Genomic DNA, 18550 nt, shown 5'->3' on the forward strand with positions numbered 1-18550 from the left:
AGGCTACTCTAGTCTACCTGTATAGGCTACTCTACCTGTATAGGCTACTCTACTCTACCTGTATAGGCTACTCTACTCTACCTGTATAGGCCACTCTACTCTACCTGTATAGGCCACTCTACTCTACCTGTATAGGCTACTCTACCTGTATAGGCTACTCTACTCTACCTGTATAGGCTACTCTACTATACCTGTATAGGCTACTCTACCTGTATAGGCTACTCTACTCTACCTGTACAGGCTACTCTACTCTACCTGTATAGGCTAGTATACCTACTACTTCCTACTGTACTCTACACTACTCTACTATATCATACTGTACTGTACTCTACTATATCATACTGTACTTTACTCTACACTATACTATATCATGCTGTACTTTACTGTACTCTACACTTCTCTACTGTACTCTACCCTACTCTAATGTACTCTACCCTAATCTACTATATCATACTGTACTTAAGTCTACACTACTCTACTATATTCTACCGTACTCTACTATATCATACTGTACTTTACTCTACACTACTCTATTATATCCTACTGTACTTTACTCTACCCTACTCTACTGTACTCTACTATATCCTACTGTACTTTACTCTACACTACTCTACTGTACTCTACTATATCCTACTGTACTTTACTCTACACTACTCTACTATATCATACTGTACTTTACTCAACCCTACTCTACTGTACTCTACTATATCCTACTGTACTTTACTCTACACTACTCTACTGTACTCTACTATATCCTACTGTACTTTACTCTACACTACTCTACTATATCCTACTGTACTTTACACTACTCTACTATATGCTACTGTACTTTACTCTACACTACTCTACTCTACTGTACTCTATTATATCATACTGTACTTTACTCTACCCTACTCTACTATATCCTACTGTACTTTACTATACTATATCATACTGTACTTTACTCTACACTACTCTACTATATTATACTGTACTTTACTCTACACTACTCTACTATATTATATTATACTGTACTTTACTCTACCCTACTCTACTATATCCTACTGTACTGTACTCTACTATATCATGCTGTACTTTACTCTACTATATCCTACTTTACTTTACTCTACACTGCTCTACTATATCCTACTGTACTCTACTGTACTCTACCCTACTCTACACTATACTGTACTCTACCCTACTCTACACTACTCTACCCTACTGTACTCTACCCTACTATACACTACTCTACTATATCATACTGTACTCTACTATATCATGCTGTACTTTACTCTACTGTACTCTACTGTACTCTACTGTACTGTACTCTACCCTACTCTACTGTACTCTACCCTACTCTACTATATCTTTCTCTACTGTACTGTACTCTACACGGCCTACCTGGGGAAATGGATTTCATGAACAGAATCAGTAGCGACAGCATTGGAGGTCACCTCGTTTACTTGAAAGGTTAATGGAAACCACTTGTCAATTATTTAAAACCAAGCCTTTCTGTCTCTGTGTTCAGGGTGACATGAACTCTGCACAATTCATTGCCATGCCATGCTTATGAGCTGCTTATGAATTAATATTGTCTTGCTGGTTGTAGTGGGAGTGTAGTTGACATATAGTATGCTCTCTGTGTGTACAAAAATATTAAACTTTTAGTCAACTTTTAGTGGACAGTGGAGGCTGAAGAGAGAACAGCTGTGTCTATCGTTACTATGCTTCAGCATAGAGTCACAAACATATCCCAGAGGGTATATCTTCACGTTCCCAACCTTTCTCTCTCTCTCCTCCAGGATGAAGTGGAGGAGCTGCGTGCGGAGATGGAGGAAGTCCGGGACAGTTACCTGGAAGAGGAGGTGTACCAGGTGCAGGAGTTACGCAGGGAGCTGGACCGCTCCAATAAGAACTGTCGGATCCTCCAGTACCGTCTCCGTAAGGTGGAGCAGAAGAGCCTCAGAGTGGCCCAGACTGGACATGTAGATGGAGAGCTGCTACGCAACCTGGAACAGGATCTCAAGGTACGTGTTGTTGACGAGTGGCCCAACCTGGTCAGGACCACAAGGTATGTGTTGTTGACGAGTGGCCCAACCTGGTCAGGACCACAAGGTATGTGTTGTTGACGAGTGGCCCAACCTGGTCAGGACCACAAGGTATGTGTTGTTGACGAGTGGCCAACCTGGTCAGGATCTCGAGGTACGTGTTGTTGACGAGTGGCCCAACCTGGTCAGGATCTCGAGGTACGTGTTGTAAGTCCACTTTCGTCTGTGTTTCATGTCTGTGTTCATGTACTCTGTTTATGTACTGTGTTCATGTACTGTGTTCATGTACTGTGTTTCATTTCGGTGTTTGTACTGTGTTTATGTACTGTGTTCATGTACTGTGTTCATGTACTGTGTTTATATACTGTGTTTGTGTTTATGTACTGTCTTTATGTACTGTGTTTATGTACTGTGTTCATGTACTGTGTTTGTGTACTGTGTTCATGTACTGTGTTTGTGTTTATGTACTGTGTTCATGTACTGTGTTCATGTACTGTGTTCATGTACTGTGTTTATGTACTGTGTTTGTGTTTATGTACTGTGTTTGTGTTTATGTACTGTGTTCGTGTACTGTGTTTCATTTCTGTGTTTATGTACTGTGTTTATGTACTTCATTTTTAGTGTGTGGGGTGGTAGATCAGCTTTAATACTGCAGATAGATTGTAGCTTGCATCAATGTAATTGTTCGCATCATTTCCAATCCCCCATATATTTTTGGGTAAATATATAGAATACCTGTCTAAAGTTTGGACACACCTACTCATTCAAGGGTTTGGACACACCTACTCATTCAAGGGTTTGGACACACCTACTCATTCAAGGGTTTGGACACACCTACTCATTCAAGGGTTTGGACACACCTACTCATTCAAGGGTCCAAACCCCATAGACTGCCCACCCAACTCACGCCCTGACCATACTAAATAAATACAAAACAAAGGAAATAAAGGTCAGAACGTGACAACCAGGCCTGGTTTCCTCAATATTTCATAGTATTCTATGGTTTCCAGGACTTGTCTTATATTATCTCCAATGTATCGTCCATGTAAAAAACCTTTCTGATTAGGATGAATAATATCAGAAAATACCTTTTTAATTCTATGCGCTAAGCATTTAGCTAGTGTAAGAGGTCTCCATTTCTTTAAATGGACTGGATCTTTAAATATACCACTTGGATCCTATTTCAGTAATAATGATATCAGACCTTCTTGTTGTGTGTCCGATAATCTACCATGTATATAGGAGTGGTTAAAACATGCTAATAACGGTCCTCTGAGTATATCATTTTTTTGGTATACTTCCACTGTTATGCCATCCAGCCCTGGAGTTTTCTCAGCCTTAAAGGCTTTAATTGCACCAAGAAGTTACTCCTCTGTAATTTGGCCGTCACATGAGTCTTTCTGAGCAGATGTTAATTTTACCTTTTTAAAAGGAAAAGAAATCCATATAATTTATCTTTGGTTAGCGGAGATGGAGGAGAAACAAAAACATATGCTTAAAATACTTTCCTTCCTCTTTCAAAATATTGTTTGGCGAATCATGGGTGACAGCCCCAACAAGTTCCAGTAAATTATTTTTGATAGTACTGTGTTTATGTACTGTGTTCATGTACTGTGTTTATGTACTGTGTTTATGTTCTGTGTTTATGTTCTGTGTTCATGTTCTGTGTTCATGTACTGTGTTTGTGTACTGTGTTTATGTACTGTGTTTGTGTACTGTGTTTATGTACTGTGTTTGTGTTTATGCACTGTGTTTGTGTACTGTGTTTATGTACTGTGTTTATGTACTGTGTTTATGTACTGTGTTTATGTACTGTGTTTATGTACTGTGTTTGTGTACTGTGTTTATGTACTGTGTTTATGTACTGTGTTTGTGTACTGTGTTTATGTACTGTGTTTATGTACTGTGTTTATGTACTGTGTTTGTACTGTGTTTGTGTACTGTGTTTATGTACTGTGTTTATGTACTGTGTTTATGTACTGTGTTTATGTACTGTGTTTATGTACTGTGTTTGTGTAGTGTGTTTATGTACTGTGTTTGTGTACTGTGTTTGTGTACTGTGTTTATGTACTGTGTTTGTGTACTGTGTTTATGTACTGTGTTTATGTACTGTGTTTGTGTACTGTGTTTATGTACTGTGTTTATGTACTGTGTTTATGTACTGTGTTTGTGTACTGTGTTTATGTACTGTGTTTATGTACTGTGTTTATGTACTGTGTTTATGTACCTCAATGTCTTCAAAACTTCTTGTTCTCACACGTCACACATGACTCCATGTGACTGTGTCCCCATGTGACGGTGTCCCCATGTGACTGTGTCCCCATGTGACTGTTTCTCCATGTGACGGTGTCCCCATGTGACGGTGTCCCCATGTGACTGTGTCCCCATGTGACTGTTTCCCCATGTGACTGTTTCTCCATGTGACGGTGTCCCCATGTGACGGTGTCCCCATGTGACTGTGTCTCCATGTGACTGTGTCTCCATGTGACTGTGTCCCCATGTGACGGTGTCCCCATGTGACGGTGTCCCCATGTGACTGTGTCTCCATGTGACTGTGTCCCCATGTGACTGTGTCTCCATGTGACTGTGTCCCCATGTGACTGTGTCCCCATGTGACTGTGTCCCCATGTGACTGTTTCTCCATGTGACTGTGTCCCCATGTGACGGTGTCCCCATGTGACGGTGTCCCCATGTGACGGTGTCCCCATGTGACTGTTTCTCCATGTGACTGTGTCCCCATGTGACGGTGTCCCCATGTGACAGTGTCCCCATGTGACGGTGTCCCCATGTGACTGTGTCCCCATGTGACTGTGTCCCCATGTGACTGTGTCCCCATGTGACTGTGTCTCCATGTGACGGTGTCCCCATGTGACGGTGTCCCCATGTGACTGTGTCTCCATGTGACTGTGTCCCCATGTGACTGTGTCCCCATGTGACTGTGTCCCCATGTGACTGTGTCTCCATGTGACTGTGTCCCCATGTGACTGTGTCCCCATGTGACTGTGTCCCCATGTGACTGTGTCTCCATGTGACTGTGTCCCCATGTGACGGTGTCCCCATGTGACGGTGTCCCCATGTGACTGTGTCCCCATGTGACTGTTTCTCCATGTGACTGTGTCCCCATGTGACGGTGTCCCCATGTGACGGTGTCCCCATGTGACGGTGTCCCCATGTGACTGTGTCTCCATGTGACTGTGTCCCCATGTGACTGTGTCCCCATGTGACTGTGTCCCCATGTGACGGTGTCCCCATGTGACGGTGTCCCCATGTGACGGTGTCTCCATGTGACTGTGTCTCCATGTGACTGTGTCCCCATGTGACTGTGTCCCCATGTGACTGTGTCCCCATGTGACTGTGTCTCCATGTGACTGTGTCTCCATGTGACTGTGTCCCCATGTGACTGTCCCCATGTGACTGTGTCCCCCATGTGACTGTTTCTCCATGTGACTGTGTCTCCATGTGACTGTGTCCCCCATGTGACTGTGTCCCCATGTGACTGTGTCCCCCATGTGACTGTTTCTCCATGTGACTGTGTCCCCATGTGACTGTCTCCCCATGTGACTGTCTCCCCATGTGACTGTTTCTCCATGTGACTGTGTCCCCATGTGACTGTGTCCCCATGTGACTGTGTATCCATGCAGGTGGCCAAAGATGTGTCAGTGCGTCTGCACAACGAGCTGGAGAATGTAGAAGACAAGAGGACCAGGGCTGAAGATGAGAATGAGCTGCTGAGACAGAGGATCATCGAGGTGGAGATCTCTAAACAGGCTCTACACAATGAACTGGACAGAACCAAAGAGGTAGGAGGGAGGGAGGGAGGGAGGGGAGGAGGTCTGAGGGGGAAGGAGGGAGAGGAGGAGGAAGGAGGAAGAGGAGGAGGACGACGACGAGATCTCTAAACAGGCTCTACACAATGAACTGGACAGAACCAAAGAGGTAGGAGGGAGGGAGGGAGGGAGGGGAGGAGGTCTGAGGGGGAAGGAGGGAGAGGAGGAGGAAGGAGGAAGAGGAGGAGGACGACGACGAGATCTCTAAACAGGCTCTACACAATGAACTGGACAGAACCAAAGAGGTAGGAGGGAGGGAGGGAGGGAGGGGAGGAGGTCTGAGGGGGAAGGAGGGAGAGGAGGAGGAAGGAGGAAGAGGAGAAGGACGACGACGAGATCTCTAAACAGGCTCTACACAATGAACTGGACAGAACCAAAGAGGTAGGAGGGAGGGAGGGAGGGAGGGGAGGAGTTAATATGGAAGGGAGGAGTCTTTTGAAGACTATTGGTTGGTTTGACCATGTTACTGTTCCCTGGCTTTCAGAGTTAGGATTACTGTTCCCTGGCTTTCAGAGTTAGGATTACTGTTCCCTGGCTTGTAGAGTTAGGATTACTATTCCCTGGCTTTCAGAGTTAGGATTACTGTTCCCTGGCTTTCAGAGTTAGGATTACTATTCCCTGGCTTTCAGAGTTAGGATTACTGTTCCCTGGCTTGTAGAGTTAGAATTACTGTTCCCTGGCTTGTAGAGTTAGGATTACTGTTCCCTGGCTTTCAGAGTTAGGATTACTATTCCCTGGCTTGTAGAGTTAGGATTACTGTTCCCTGGCTTGTAGAGTTAGGATTACTGTTCCCTGGCTTTCAGAGTTAGGATTACTGTTCCCTGGCTTTCAGAGTTAGGATTACTGTTCCCTGGCTTTCAGAGTTAGGATTACTGTTCCCTGGCTTTCAGAGTTAGGATTACTGTTCCCTGGCTTTCAGAGTTAGGATTACTGTTCCCTGGCTTTCAGAGTTAGGATTACTGTTCCCTGGCTTTCAGAGTTAGGATTACTGTTCCCTGGCTTGTAGAGTTAGGATTACTGTTCCCTGGCTTGTAGAGTTAGGATTACTGTTCCCTGGCTTTCAGAGTTAGGATTACTGTTCCCTGGTTTTCAGAGTTAGGATTACTGTTCCCTGGCTTTCAGAGTTAGGATTACTGTTCCCTGGCTTTCAGAGTTAGGATTACTGTTCCCTGGCTTTCAGAGTTAGGATTACTGTTCCCTGGCTTTCAGAGTTAGGATCACTGTTCCCTGGCTTTCAGAGTTAGGATTACTATTCCCTGGCTTTCAGAGTTAGGATTACTGTTCCCTGGCTTGTAGAGTTAGGATTACTGTTCCCTGGCTTGTAGAGTTAGGATTACTGTTCCCTGGCTTGTAGAGTTAGGATTACTGTTCCCTGGCTTTCAGAGTTAGGATTACTGTTCCCTGGCTTTCAGAGTTAGGATTACTGTTCCCTGGCTTTCAGAGTTAGGATTACTGTTCCCTGGCTTTCAGAGTTAGGATTACTGTTCCCTGGCTTTCAGAGTTAGGATTACTGTTCCCTGGCTTTCAGAGTTAGGATTACTGTTCCCTGGCTTGTAGAGTTAGGATTACTGTTCCCTGGCTTTCAGAGTTAGGATTACTGTTCCCTGGCTTTCAGAGTTAGGATTACTGTTCCCTGGCTTTCAGAGTTAGGATTACTGTTCCCTGGCTTTCAGAGTTAGGATTACTGTTCCCTGGCTTTCAGAGTTAGGATTACTGTTCCCTGGCTTTCAGAGTTAGGATTACTGTTCCCTGGCTTTCAGAGTTAGGATTACTGTTCCCTGGCTTTCAGAGTTAGGATTACTATTCCCTGGCTTTCAGAGTTAGGATTACTGTTCCCTGGCTTTCAGAGTTAGGATTACTGTTCCCTGGCTTTCAGAGTTAGGATTACTATTCCCTGGCTTTCAGAGTTAGGATTACTGTTCCCTGGCTTTCAGAGTTAGGATTACTGTTCCCTGGCTTTCAGAGTTAGGATTACTGTTCCCTGGCTTGTAGAGTTAGGATTACTGTTCCCTGGCTTTCAGAGTTAGGATTACTGTTCCCTGGCTTTCAGAGTTAGGATTACTGTTCCCTGGCTTGTAGAGTTAGGATTACTGTTCCCTGGCTTGTAGAGTTAGGATTACTGTTCCCTGGCTTGTAGAGTTAGGATTACTGTTCCCTGGCTTGTAGAGTTAGGATTACTGTTCCCTGGCTTTCAGAGTTAGGATTACTGTTCCCTGGCTTTCAGAGTTAGGATTACTGTTCCCTGGCTTTCAGAGTTAGGATTACTGTTCCCTGGCTTTCAGAGTTAGGATTACTGTTCCCTGGCTTCAGAGTTAGGATTACTGTTCCCTGGCTTTCAGAGTTAGGATTACTGTTCCCTGGCTTTCAGAGTTAGGATTACTGTTCCCTGGCTTTCAGAGTTAGGATTACTGTTCCCTGGCTTTCAGAGTTAGGATTACTGTTCCCTGGCTTTCAGAGTTAGGATTACTATTCCCTGGCTTTCAGAGTTAGGATTACTGTTCCCTGGCTTTCAGAGTTAGGATTACTCTTCCCTGGCTTTCAGAGTTAGGATTACTGTTCCCTGGCTTTCAGAGTTAGGATTACTGTTCCCTGGCTTTCAGAGTTAGGATTACTGTTCCCTGGCTTTCAGAGTTAGGATTACTATTCCCTGGCTTTCAGAGTTAGGATTACTGTTCCCTGGCTTTCAGAGTTAGGATTACTATTCCCTGGCTTTCAGAGTTAGGATTACTGTTCCCTGGCTTTCAGAGTTAGGATTACTCTTCCCTGGTTTGTAGAGTTAGGATTACTGTTCCCTGGCTTTCAGAGTTAGGATTACTGTTCCCTGGCTTTCAGAGTTAGGATTACTGTTCCCTGGCTTTCAGAGTTAGGATTACTGTTCCCTGGCTTTCAGAGTTAGGATTACTCTTCCCTGGCTTTCAGAGTTAGGATTACTGTTCCCTGGCTTTCAGAGTTAGGATTACTATTCCCTGGCTTTCAGAGTTAGGATTACTGTTCCCTGGCTTTCAGAGTTAGGATTACTGTTCCCTGGCTTTCAGAGTTAGGATTACTGTTCCCTGGCTTTCAGAGTTAGGATTACTGTTCCCTGGCTTTCAGAGTTAGGATTACTGTTCCCTGGCTTTCAGAGTTAGGATTACTGTTCCCTGGCTTTCAGAGTTAGGATTACTGTTCCCTGGCTTTCAGAGTTAGGATTACTGTTCCCTGGCTTTCAGAGTTAGGATTACTGTTCCCTGGCTTTCAGAGTTAGGATTACTGTTCCCTGGCTTTCAGAGTTAGGATTACTGTTCCCTGGCTTGTAGAGTTAGGATTACTGTTCCCTGGCTTTCAGAGTTAGGATTACTGTTCCCTGGCTTTCAGAGTTAGGATTACTGTTCCCTGGCTTTCAGAGTTAGGATTACTGTTCCCTGGCTTGTAGAGTTAGGATTACTGTTCCCTGGCTTTCAGAGTTAGGATTACTGTTCCCTGGCTTTCAGAGTTAGGATTACTATTCCCTGGCTTGTAGAGTTAGGATTACTATTCCCTGGCTTTCAGAGTTAGGATTACTGTTCCCTGGCTTTCAGAGTTAGGATTACTATTCCCTGGCTTTCAGAGTTAGGATTACTGTTCCCTGGCTTTCAGAGTTAGGATTACTGTTCCCTGGCTTTCAGAGTTAGGATTACTGTTCCCTGGCTTTCAGAGTTAGGATTACTATTCCCTGGCTTGTAGAGTTAGGATTACTATTCCCTGGCTTTCAGAGTTAGGATTACTGTTCCCTGGCTTTCAGAGTTAGGATTACTCTTCCCTGGCTTTCAGAGTTAGGATTACTCTTCCCTGGCTTTCAGAGTTAGGATTACTCTTCCCTGGCTTTCAGAGTTAGGATTACTGTTCCCTGGCTTTCAGAGTTAGGATTACTGTTCCCTGGCTTGTAGAGTTAGGATTACTGTTCCCTGGCTTTCAGAGTTAGGATTACTGTTCCCTGGCTTGTAGAGTTAGGATTACTGTTCCCTGGCTTTCAGAGTTAGGATTACTGTTCCCTGGCTTTCAGAGTTAGGATTACTCTTCCCTGGCTTTCAGAGTTAGGATTACTGTTCCCTGGCTTTCAGAGTTAGGATTACTGTTCCCTGGCTTTCAGAGTTAGGATTACTATTCCCTGGCTTTCAGAGTTAGGATTACTGTTCCCTGGCTTTCAGAGTTAGGATTACTGTTCCCTGGCTTTCAGAGTTAGGATTACTGTTCCCTGGCTTTCAGAGTTAGGATTACTGTTCCCTGGCTTTCAGAGTTAGGATTACTGTTCCCTGGCTTTCAGAGTTAGGATTACTGTTCCTTGGCTTTCAGAGTTAGGATTACTCTTCCCTGGCTTTCAGAGTTAGGATTACTCTTCCCTGGCTTTCAGAGTTAGGATTACTGTTCCCTGGCTTTCAGAGTTAGGATTACTGTTCCCTGGCTTTCAGAGTTAGGATTACTGTTCCCTGGCTTTCAGAGTTAGGATTACTGTTCCCTGGCTTTCAGAGTTAGGATTACTCTTCCCTGGCTTTCAGAGTTAGGATTACTGTTCCCTGGCTTTCAGAGTTAGGATTACTGTTCCCTGGCTTTCAGAGTTAGGATTACTCTTCCCTGGCTTTCAGAGTTAGGATTACTGTTCCCTGGCTTTCAGAGTTAGGATTACTCTTCCCTGGCTTTCAGAGTTAGGATTACTATTCCCTGGCTTTCAGAGTTAGGATTACTATTCCCTGGCTTTCAGAGTTAGGATTACTGTTCCCTGGCTTTCAGAGTTAGGATTACTCTTCCCTGGCTTTCAGAGTTAGGATTACTATTCCCTGGCTTTCAGAGTTAGGATTACTATTCCCTGGCTTTCAGAGTTAGGATTACTCTTCCCTGGCTTTCAGAGTTAGGATTACTCTTCCCTGGCTTTCAGAGTTAGGATTACTATTCCCTGGCTTTCAGAGTTAGGATTACTGTTCCCTGGCTTTCAGAGTTAGGATTACTGTTCCCTGGCTTTCAGAGTTAGGATTACTGTTCCCTGGCTTGTAGAGTTAGGATTACTGTTCCCTGGTTTGTAGAGTTAGGATTACTGTTCCCTGGTTTGTAGAGTTAGGATTACTGTTCCCTGGTTTGTAGAGTTAGGATTACTGTTCCCTGGCTTTCAGAGTTAGGATTACTGTTCCCTGGTTTGTAGAGTTAGGATTACTGTTCCCTGGCTTGTAGAGTTAGGATTACTGTTCCCTGGTTTGTGGAGTTAGGATTACTGTTCCCTGACTTTCAGAGTTAGGATTACTGTTCCCTGGTTTGTAGAGTTAGGATTACTGTTCCCTGGTTTGTAGAGTTAGGATTACTGTTCCCTGGCTTGTAGAGTTAGGATTACTGTTCCCTGGCTTGTAGAGTTAGGATTACTGTTCCCTGGCTTGTAGAGTTAGGATTACTGTTCCCTGGCTTTCAGAGTTAGGATTACTGTTCCCTGGCTTTCAGAGTTAGGATTACTGTTCCCTGGCTTTCAGAGTTAGGATTACTGTTCCCTGGCTTTCAGAGTTAGGATTACTGTTCCCTGGCTTTCAGAGTTAGGATTACTGTTCCCTGGCTTTCAGAGTTAGGATTACTGTTCCCTGGCTTGTAGAGTTAGGATTACTGTTCCCTGGCTTTCAGAGTTAGGATTACTGTTCCCTGGCTTTCAGAGTTAGGATTACTGTTCCCTGGCTTTCAGAGTTAGGATTACTGTTCCCTGGCTTTCAGAGTTAGGATTACTGTTCCCTGGCTTTCAGAGTTAGGATTACTGTTCCCTGGCTTTCAGAGTTAGGATTACTGTTCCCTGGCTTTCAGAGTTAGGATTACTGTTCCCTGGCTTTCAGAGTTAGGATTACTATTCCCTGGCTTTCAGAGTTAGGATTACTGTTCCCTGGCTTTCAGAGTTAGGATTACTGTTCCCTGGCTTTCAGAGTTAGGATTACTATTCCCTGGCTTTCAGAGTTAGGATTACTGTTCCCTGGCTTTCAGAGTTAGGATTACTGTTCCCTGGCTTTCAGAGTTAGGATTACTGTTCCCTGGTTTGTAGAGTTAGGATTACTGTTCCCTGGCTTTCAGAGTTAGGATTACTGTTCCCTGGCTTTCAGAGTTAGGATTACTGTTCCCTGGCTTGTAGAGTTAGGATTACTGTTCCCTGGCTTGTAGAGTTAGGATTACTGTTCCCTGGCTTGTAGAGTTAGGATTACTGTTCCCTGGCTTGTAGAGTTAGGATTACTGTTCCCTGGCTTTCAGAGTTAGGATTACTGTTCCCTGGCTTTCAGAGTTAGGATTACTGTTCCCTGGCTTTCAGAGTTAGGATTACTGTTCCCTGGCTTTCAGAGTTAGGATTACTGTTCCCTGGCTTTCAGAGTTAGGATTACTGTTCCCTGGCTTTCAGAGTTAGGATTACTGTTCCCTGGCTTTCAGAGTTAGGATTACTGTTCCTTGGCTTTCAGAGTTAGGATTACTCTTCTCTGGCTTTCAGAGTTAGGATTACTCTTCCCTGGCTTTCAGAGTTAGGATTACTGTTCCCTGGCTTTCAGAGTTAGGATTACTGTTCCCTGGCTTTCAGAGTTAGGATTACTGTTCCCTGGCTTTCAGAGTTAGGATTACTGTTCCCTGGCTTTCAGAGTTAGGATTACTCTTCCCTGGCTTTCAGAGTTAGGATTACTGTTCCCTGGCTTTCAGAGTTAGGATTACTGTTCCCTGGCTTTCAGAGTTAGGATTACTCTTCCCTGGCTTTCAGAGTTAGGATTACTGTTCCCTGGCTTTCAGAGTTAGGATTACTCTTCCCTGGCTTTCAGAGTTAGGATTACTATTCCCTGGCTTTCAGAGTTAGGATTACTATTCCCTGGCTTTCAGAGTTAGGATTACTGTTCCCTGGCTTTCAGAGTTAGGATTACTCTTCCCTGGCTTTCAGAGTTAGGATTACTATTCCCTGGCTTTCAGAGTTAGGATTACTATTCCCTGGCTTTCAGAGTTAGGATTACTATTCCCTGGCTTTCAGAGTTAGGATTACTGTTCCCTGGCTTTCAGAGTTAGGATTACTGTTCCCTGGTTTGTAGAGTTAGGATTACTGTTCCCTGGCTTTCAGAGTTAGGATTACTCTTCCCTGGCTTTCAGAGTTAGGATTACTGTTCCCTGGCTTTCAGAGTTAGGATTACTCTTCCCTGGCTTTCAGAGTTAGGATTACTATTCCCTGGCTTTCAGAGTTAGGATTACTATTCCCTGGCTTTCAGAGTTAGGATTACTGTTCCCTGGCTTTCAGAGTTAGGATTACTCTTCCCTGGCTTTCAGAGTTAGGATTACTATTCCCTGGCTTTCAGAGTTAGGATTACTATTCCCTGGCTTTCAGAGTTAGGATTACTATTCCCTGGCTTTCAGAGTTAGGATTACTGTTCCCTGGCTTTCAGAGTTAGGATTACTGTTCCCTGGTTTGTAGAGTTAGGATTACTGTTCCCTGGCTTTCAGAGTTAGGATTACTATTCCCTGGCTTTCAGAGTTAGGATTACTCTTCCCTGGCTTTCAGAGTTAGGATTACTCTTCCCTGGCTTTCAGAGTTAGGATTACTATTCCCTGGCTTTCAGAGTTAGGATTACTGTTCCCTGGCTTTCAGAGTTAGGATTACTGTTCCCTGGCTTTCAGAGTTAGGATTACTGTTCCCTGGCTTGTAGAGTTAGGATTACTGTTCCCTGGTTTGTAGAGTTAGGATTACTGTTCCCTGGCTTTCAGAGTTAGGATTACTGTTCCCTGGTTTGTAGAGTTAGGATTACTGTTCCCTGGCTTGTAGAGTTAGGATTACTGTTCCCTGGTTTGTGGAGTTAGGATTACTGTTCCCTGACTTTCAGAGTTAGGATTACTGTTCCCTGGTTTGTAGAGTTAGGATTACTGTTCCCTGGTTTGTAGAGTTAGGATTACTGTTCCCTGGCTTGTAGAGTTAGGATTACTGTTCCCTGGTTTGTAGAGTTAGGATTACTGTTCCCTGGCTTTCAGAGTTAGGATTACTGTTCCCTGGCTTGTAGAGTTAGGATTACTGTTCCCTGGTTTGTAGAGTTAGGATTACTGTTCCCTGGCTTTCAGAGTTAGGATTACTGTTCCCTGGCTTTCAGAGTTAGGATGACTGTTCCCTGGCTTTCAGAGTTAGGATGACTGTTCCCTGAGTTTTGGCCACTGGTAAAAGTTAAACACATCCTGAAATGAAAGAGACAGATTCTGTTTAGTGAGAGGTCTTAAATCCTTGTGTTTATTAGATTGCTCGTGTTTGTGTCATGTGGTATTTTTGTCTGTGATGTGATATAGCCCTCTGATTGGACAGCGTCTGCAGCCTGTTAGCACAGAGGTGTTGCATTCTGCGTGTTGTAATGTGATGAGGAGCAGCTATACTTGGTGCTGTTTGTGTGGCCATACTGCCTGCCTGTGTGTGTGTGTGTGTGTGTGTGTGTGGCCATACTGCCTGCCTGTGTGTGTGTGGCCATACTGCCTGCCTGTGTGTGTGTGGCCATACTGCCTGCCTGTGTGTGTGTGGCCATACTGCCTGCCTGTGTGTGTGTGGCCATACTGCCTGCTGTGTGTGTGGCCATACTGCCTGCCTGTGTGTGTGTGTGTGTGGACATACTGCCTGCCTGTGTGTGTGTGTGGCCATACTGCCTGCCTGTGTGTGTGTGGCCATACTGCCTGCCTGTGTGTGTGTGGCCATACTGCCTGCTGTGTGTGTGTGGCCATACTGCCTGCCTGCTGTGTGTGTGTGGCCATACTGCCTGCCTGCTGTGTGTGTGTGGCCATACTGCCTGCCTGCTGTGTGTGTGTGGCCATACTGCCTGCCTGCTGTGTGTGTGTGTGTGTGTGTGTGTGTGTGTGTGTGTGTGTGTGGCAATACTGCCTGCTGTGTGTGTGTGTGGCCATACTGCCTGCTGTGTGTGTGGCCATACTGCCTGCTGTGTGTGTGGCCATACTGCCTGCTGTGTGTGTGTGGCCATACTGCCTGCTGTGTGTGTGGCCATACTGCCTGCATGTGTGTGTGTGTGTGTGTGTGTGGCCATACTGCCTGCTGTGTGTGTGTGTGTGTGGCCATACTGGGTGGTATACTGTATATACCAGGTGAAGGGAGTAGGTTTCTGTTCATATTTCCATGAAAGCTGGACACCACCAGGGTACAAAGATTGTCTTAGGGTCATTTTTGACCCGGCAGTTATAAAATAATTTACACACCACAAAAACTACAAAGACACACGCACACACATTGAGAAATTAAGATTGTGTGCTACCAGCAGCTTCTGAAGAGGAAGATCTTCAATGTATGGAGAACAGTAGCTCCACATCAGTCAGAGTGCTGTCTGCTGATAGAATGATGGAGAACAGTAGCTCCTCATCAGTCAGAGTGCTGTCTGCTGATAGAATGATGGAGAACAGTAGTTCCACATCAGTCTGTCTGCTGATAGAATGATGGAGAACAGTAGCTCCACATCAGTCTGTCTGCTGATAGAATGATGGAGAACAGTAGCTCCACATCAGTCAGAGTGCTGTCTGCTGATAGAATGATGGAGAACAGTAGCTCCACATCAGTCAGAGTGCTGTCTGCTGATAGAATGATGGAGAACAGTAGCTCCACATCAGTCAGAGTGCTGTCTGCTGATAGAATGATGGAGAACAGTAGCTCCACATCAGTCAGAGTGCTGTCTGCTTATAGAATGATGGAGGACAGTAGCTCCACATCAGAGTGCTGTCTGCTGATAGAATGATGGAGAACAGTAGCTCCACATCAGTCTGTCTGCTGATAGAATGATGGAGAACAGTAGCTCCACATCAGTCTGTCTGCTGATAGAATGATGGAGAACAGTAGCTCCACATCAGTCTGTCTGCTGATAGAATGATGGAGAACAGTAGCTCCACATCAGTCAGAGTGCTGTCTGCTGATAGAATGATGGAGAACAGTAGCTCCACGTCAGTCAGAGTGCTGTCTGCTGATAGAATGATGGAGAACAGTAGCTCCACATCAGTCAGAGTGCTGTCTGCTGATAGAATGATGGAGAACAGTAGCTCCACATCAGTCAGAGTGCTGTCTGCTGATATAATGATGGAGAACAGTAGCTCCACATCAGTCAGAGTGCTGTCTGCTGATAGAATGATGGAGAACAGTAGCTCCACATCAGTCTGTCTGCTGATAGAATGAGGGAGAACAGTAGCTCCACATCAGTCTGTCTGCTGATAGAATGGTGGAGAACAGTAGCTCCACATCAGAGTGCTGTCTGCTGATAGAATGATGGAGAACAGTAGCTCCACATCAGTCTGTCTGCTGATAGAATGATGGAGAACAGTAGCTCCACATCAGTCTGTCTGCTGATAGAATGATGGAGAACAGTAGCTCCACATCAGAGTGCTGTCTGCTGATAGAATGATGGAGAACAGTAGCTCCACATCAGTCTGTCTGCTGATAGAATGATGGAGAACAGTAGCTCCACATCAGTCAGAGTGCTGTCTGCTGATAGAATGATGGAGAACAGTAGCTCCACATCAGAGTGCTGTCTGCTGATAGAATGATGGAGAACAGTAGCTCTACATCAGTCTGTCTGCTGATAGAATGAGGGAGAACAGTAACTCCACATCAGAGTGCTGTCTGCTAGTAGAATGATGGAGAACAGTAGCTCCACATCAGTCTGTCTGCTGATAGAATGAGGGAGAACAGTAGCTCCACATCAGTCAGAGTGCTGTCTGCTGGTAGAATGATGGAGAACAGTAGCTCCACATCAGTCAGAGTGCTGTCTGCTGATAGAATGATGGAGAACAGTAGCTCCACATCAGTCTGTCTGCTGATAGAATGAGGGAGAACAGTAGCTCCACATCAGTCAGAGTGCTGTCTGCTGATAGAATGAGGGAGAACAGTAGCTCCACATCTGTCTGTCTGCTGATAGAATGATGGAGAACAGTAGCTCCACATCAGTCTGTCTGCTGATAGAATGAGGGAGAACAGTAGCTCCACATCAGTCAGAGTGCTGTCTGCTGATAGAATGATGGAGAACAGTAGCTCCACATCAGTCAGAGTGCTGTCTGCTGATGATAGAATAATGGAGAACAGTAGCTCCACATCAGTCAGAGTGCTGTCTGCTGATAGAATGATGGAGAACAGTAGCTCCACATCAGAGTGCTGTCTGCTGATAGAATGATGGAGAACAGTAGCTCCACATCAGTCTGTCTGCTGATAGAATGATGGAGAACAGTAGCTCCACATCAGTCAGAGTGCTGTCGGCTGGTAGAATGATGGAGAACAGTAGCTCCACATCAGTCTGTCTGCTGATAGAATGAGGGAGAACAGTAGCTCCACATCAGTCAGAGTGCTGTCTGCTGGTAGAATGATGGAGAACAGTAGCTCCACATCAGTCAGAGTGCTGTCTGCTGATAGAATGATGGAGAACAGTAGCTCCACATCAGTCTGTCTGCTGATAGAATGAGGGAGAACAGTAGATCCACATCAGTCAGAGTGCTGTCTGCTGATAGAATGAGGGAGAACAGTAGCTCCACATCAGTCTGTCTGCTGATAGAATGATGGAGAACAGTAGCTCCACATCAGTCAGAGTGCTGTCTGCTGATAGAATGATGGAGAACAGTAGCTCCACATCAGTCTGTCTGCTGATAGAATGAGGGAGAACAGTAGCTCCACATCAGTCAGAGTGCTGTCTGCTGATAGAATGAGGGAGAACAGTAGCTCCACATCAGTCTGTCTGCTGATAGAATGATGGAGAACAGTAGCTCCACATCAGTCTGTCTGCTGATAGAATGAGGGAGAACAGTAGCTCCACATCAGTCAGAGTGCTGTCTGCTGATAGAATGATGGAGAACAGTAGCTCCACATCAGTCTGTCTGCTGATATAATGATGGAGAACAGTAGCTCCACATCAGTCTGTCTGCTGATAGAATGATGGAGAACAGTAGCTCCACATCAGTCAGAGTGCTGTCTGCTGATGATAGAATGATGGAGAACAGTAGCTCCACATCAGTCAGAGTGCTGTTTGCTGATAGAATGATGGAGAACAGTAGCTCCACATCAGAGTGCTGTCTGCTGATAGAATGATGGAGAACAGTAGCTCCACATCAGTCTGTCTGCTGATAGAATGATGGAGAACAGTAGCTCCACATCAGTCTGTCTGCTGATAGAATGAGGGAGAACACTAGATCCACATCAGTCAGAGTGCTGTCTGCTGATAGAATGATGGAGAACAGTAGCTCCACATCAGTCTGTCTGCTGATAGAATGAGGGAGAACAGTAGCTCCACATCAGTCTGTCTGCTGATAAAATGATTGTTCATGAATTGCCATCTGAGTGGAGAAGTGCTATTGAAGCACAAAATCAGTCTGAAGCCGAGTAGAAATTACAATAAGAAGCCTCTAAGATCTGCGTTTAAAAAACGCAGCAAGAAATTTCTTATGCATTGAAAAATATAAAATCCTGCGTAAAATAACGCAGTTTCTGCATTAACACGACCCCTACGTTGAACTTTCTATCTAGTTTAAGTTAGGCTGAGTAAGGCTGAATTAATAAGGTGATGGGGCATCATGTTGCGTTAGCTTCTTGCCGTGTTTGAGAAGTCAAAGCCCTTCTGTGCAGCTGCTACTGTTATCCGTTTACTTCCTTGTTTTTTTCTCCTCTCCGTTCTCTGCTCCTCCCCCTCCTCCCTCGTTAGCATATTTAGCTAGCAGCCTCTATGTAAATTTGCATGACTTGTGCAAATG

The 18550-nt window shown here is 44.8% G+C and overlaps 1 protein-coding gene across 1 annotated transcript in view; it reads left to right on the forward strand.

Moving 5' to 3' along the window:
* LOC109882787 (microtubule cross-linking factor 1) overlaps positions 1 to 18550 on the forward strand; it is a 218944-nt gene that overhangs the window by 16097 nt on the left and 184297 nt on the right. The window contains exons 2-3 of the mRNA XM_031810596.1: positions 1782 to 2006; positions 5669 to 5827. Of these exons, the coding sequence (XP_031666456.1) occupies positions 1782 to 2006; positions 5669 to 5827 (384 nt within the window). The remainder of the gene's footprint in view (positions 1 to 1781; positions 2007 to 5668; positions 5828 to 18550) is intronic.

The sequence above is a fragment of the Oncorhynchus kisutch genome, linkage group LG30 (assembly GCF_002021735.2).
Source record: "Oncorhynchus kisutch isolate 150728-3 linkage group LG30, Okis_V2, whole genome shotgun sequence".
Lineage (NCBI taxonomy): Eukaryota > Metazoa > Chordata > Actinopteri > Salmoniformes > Salmonidae > Oncorhynchus > Oncorhynchus kisutch.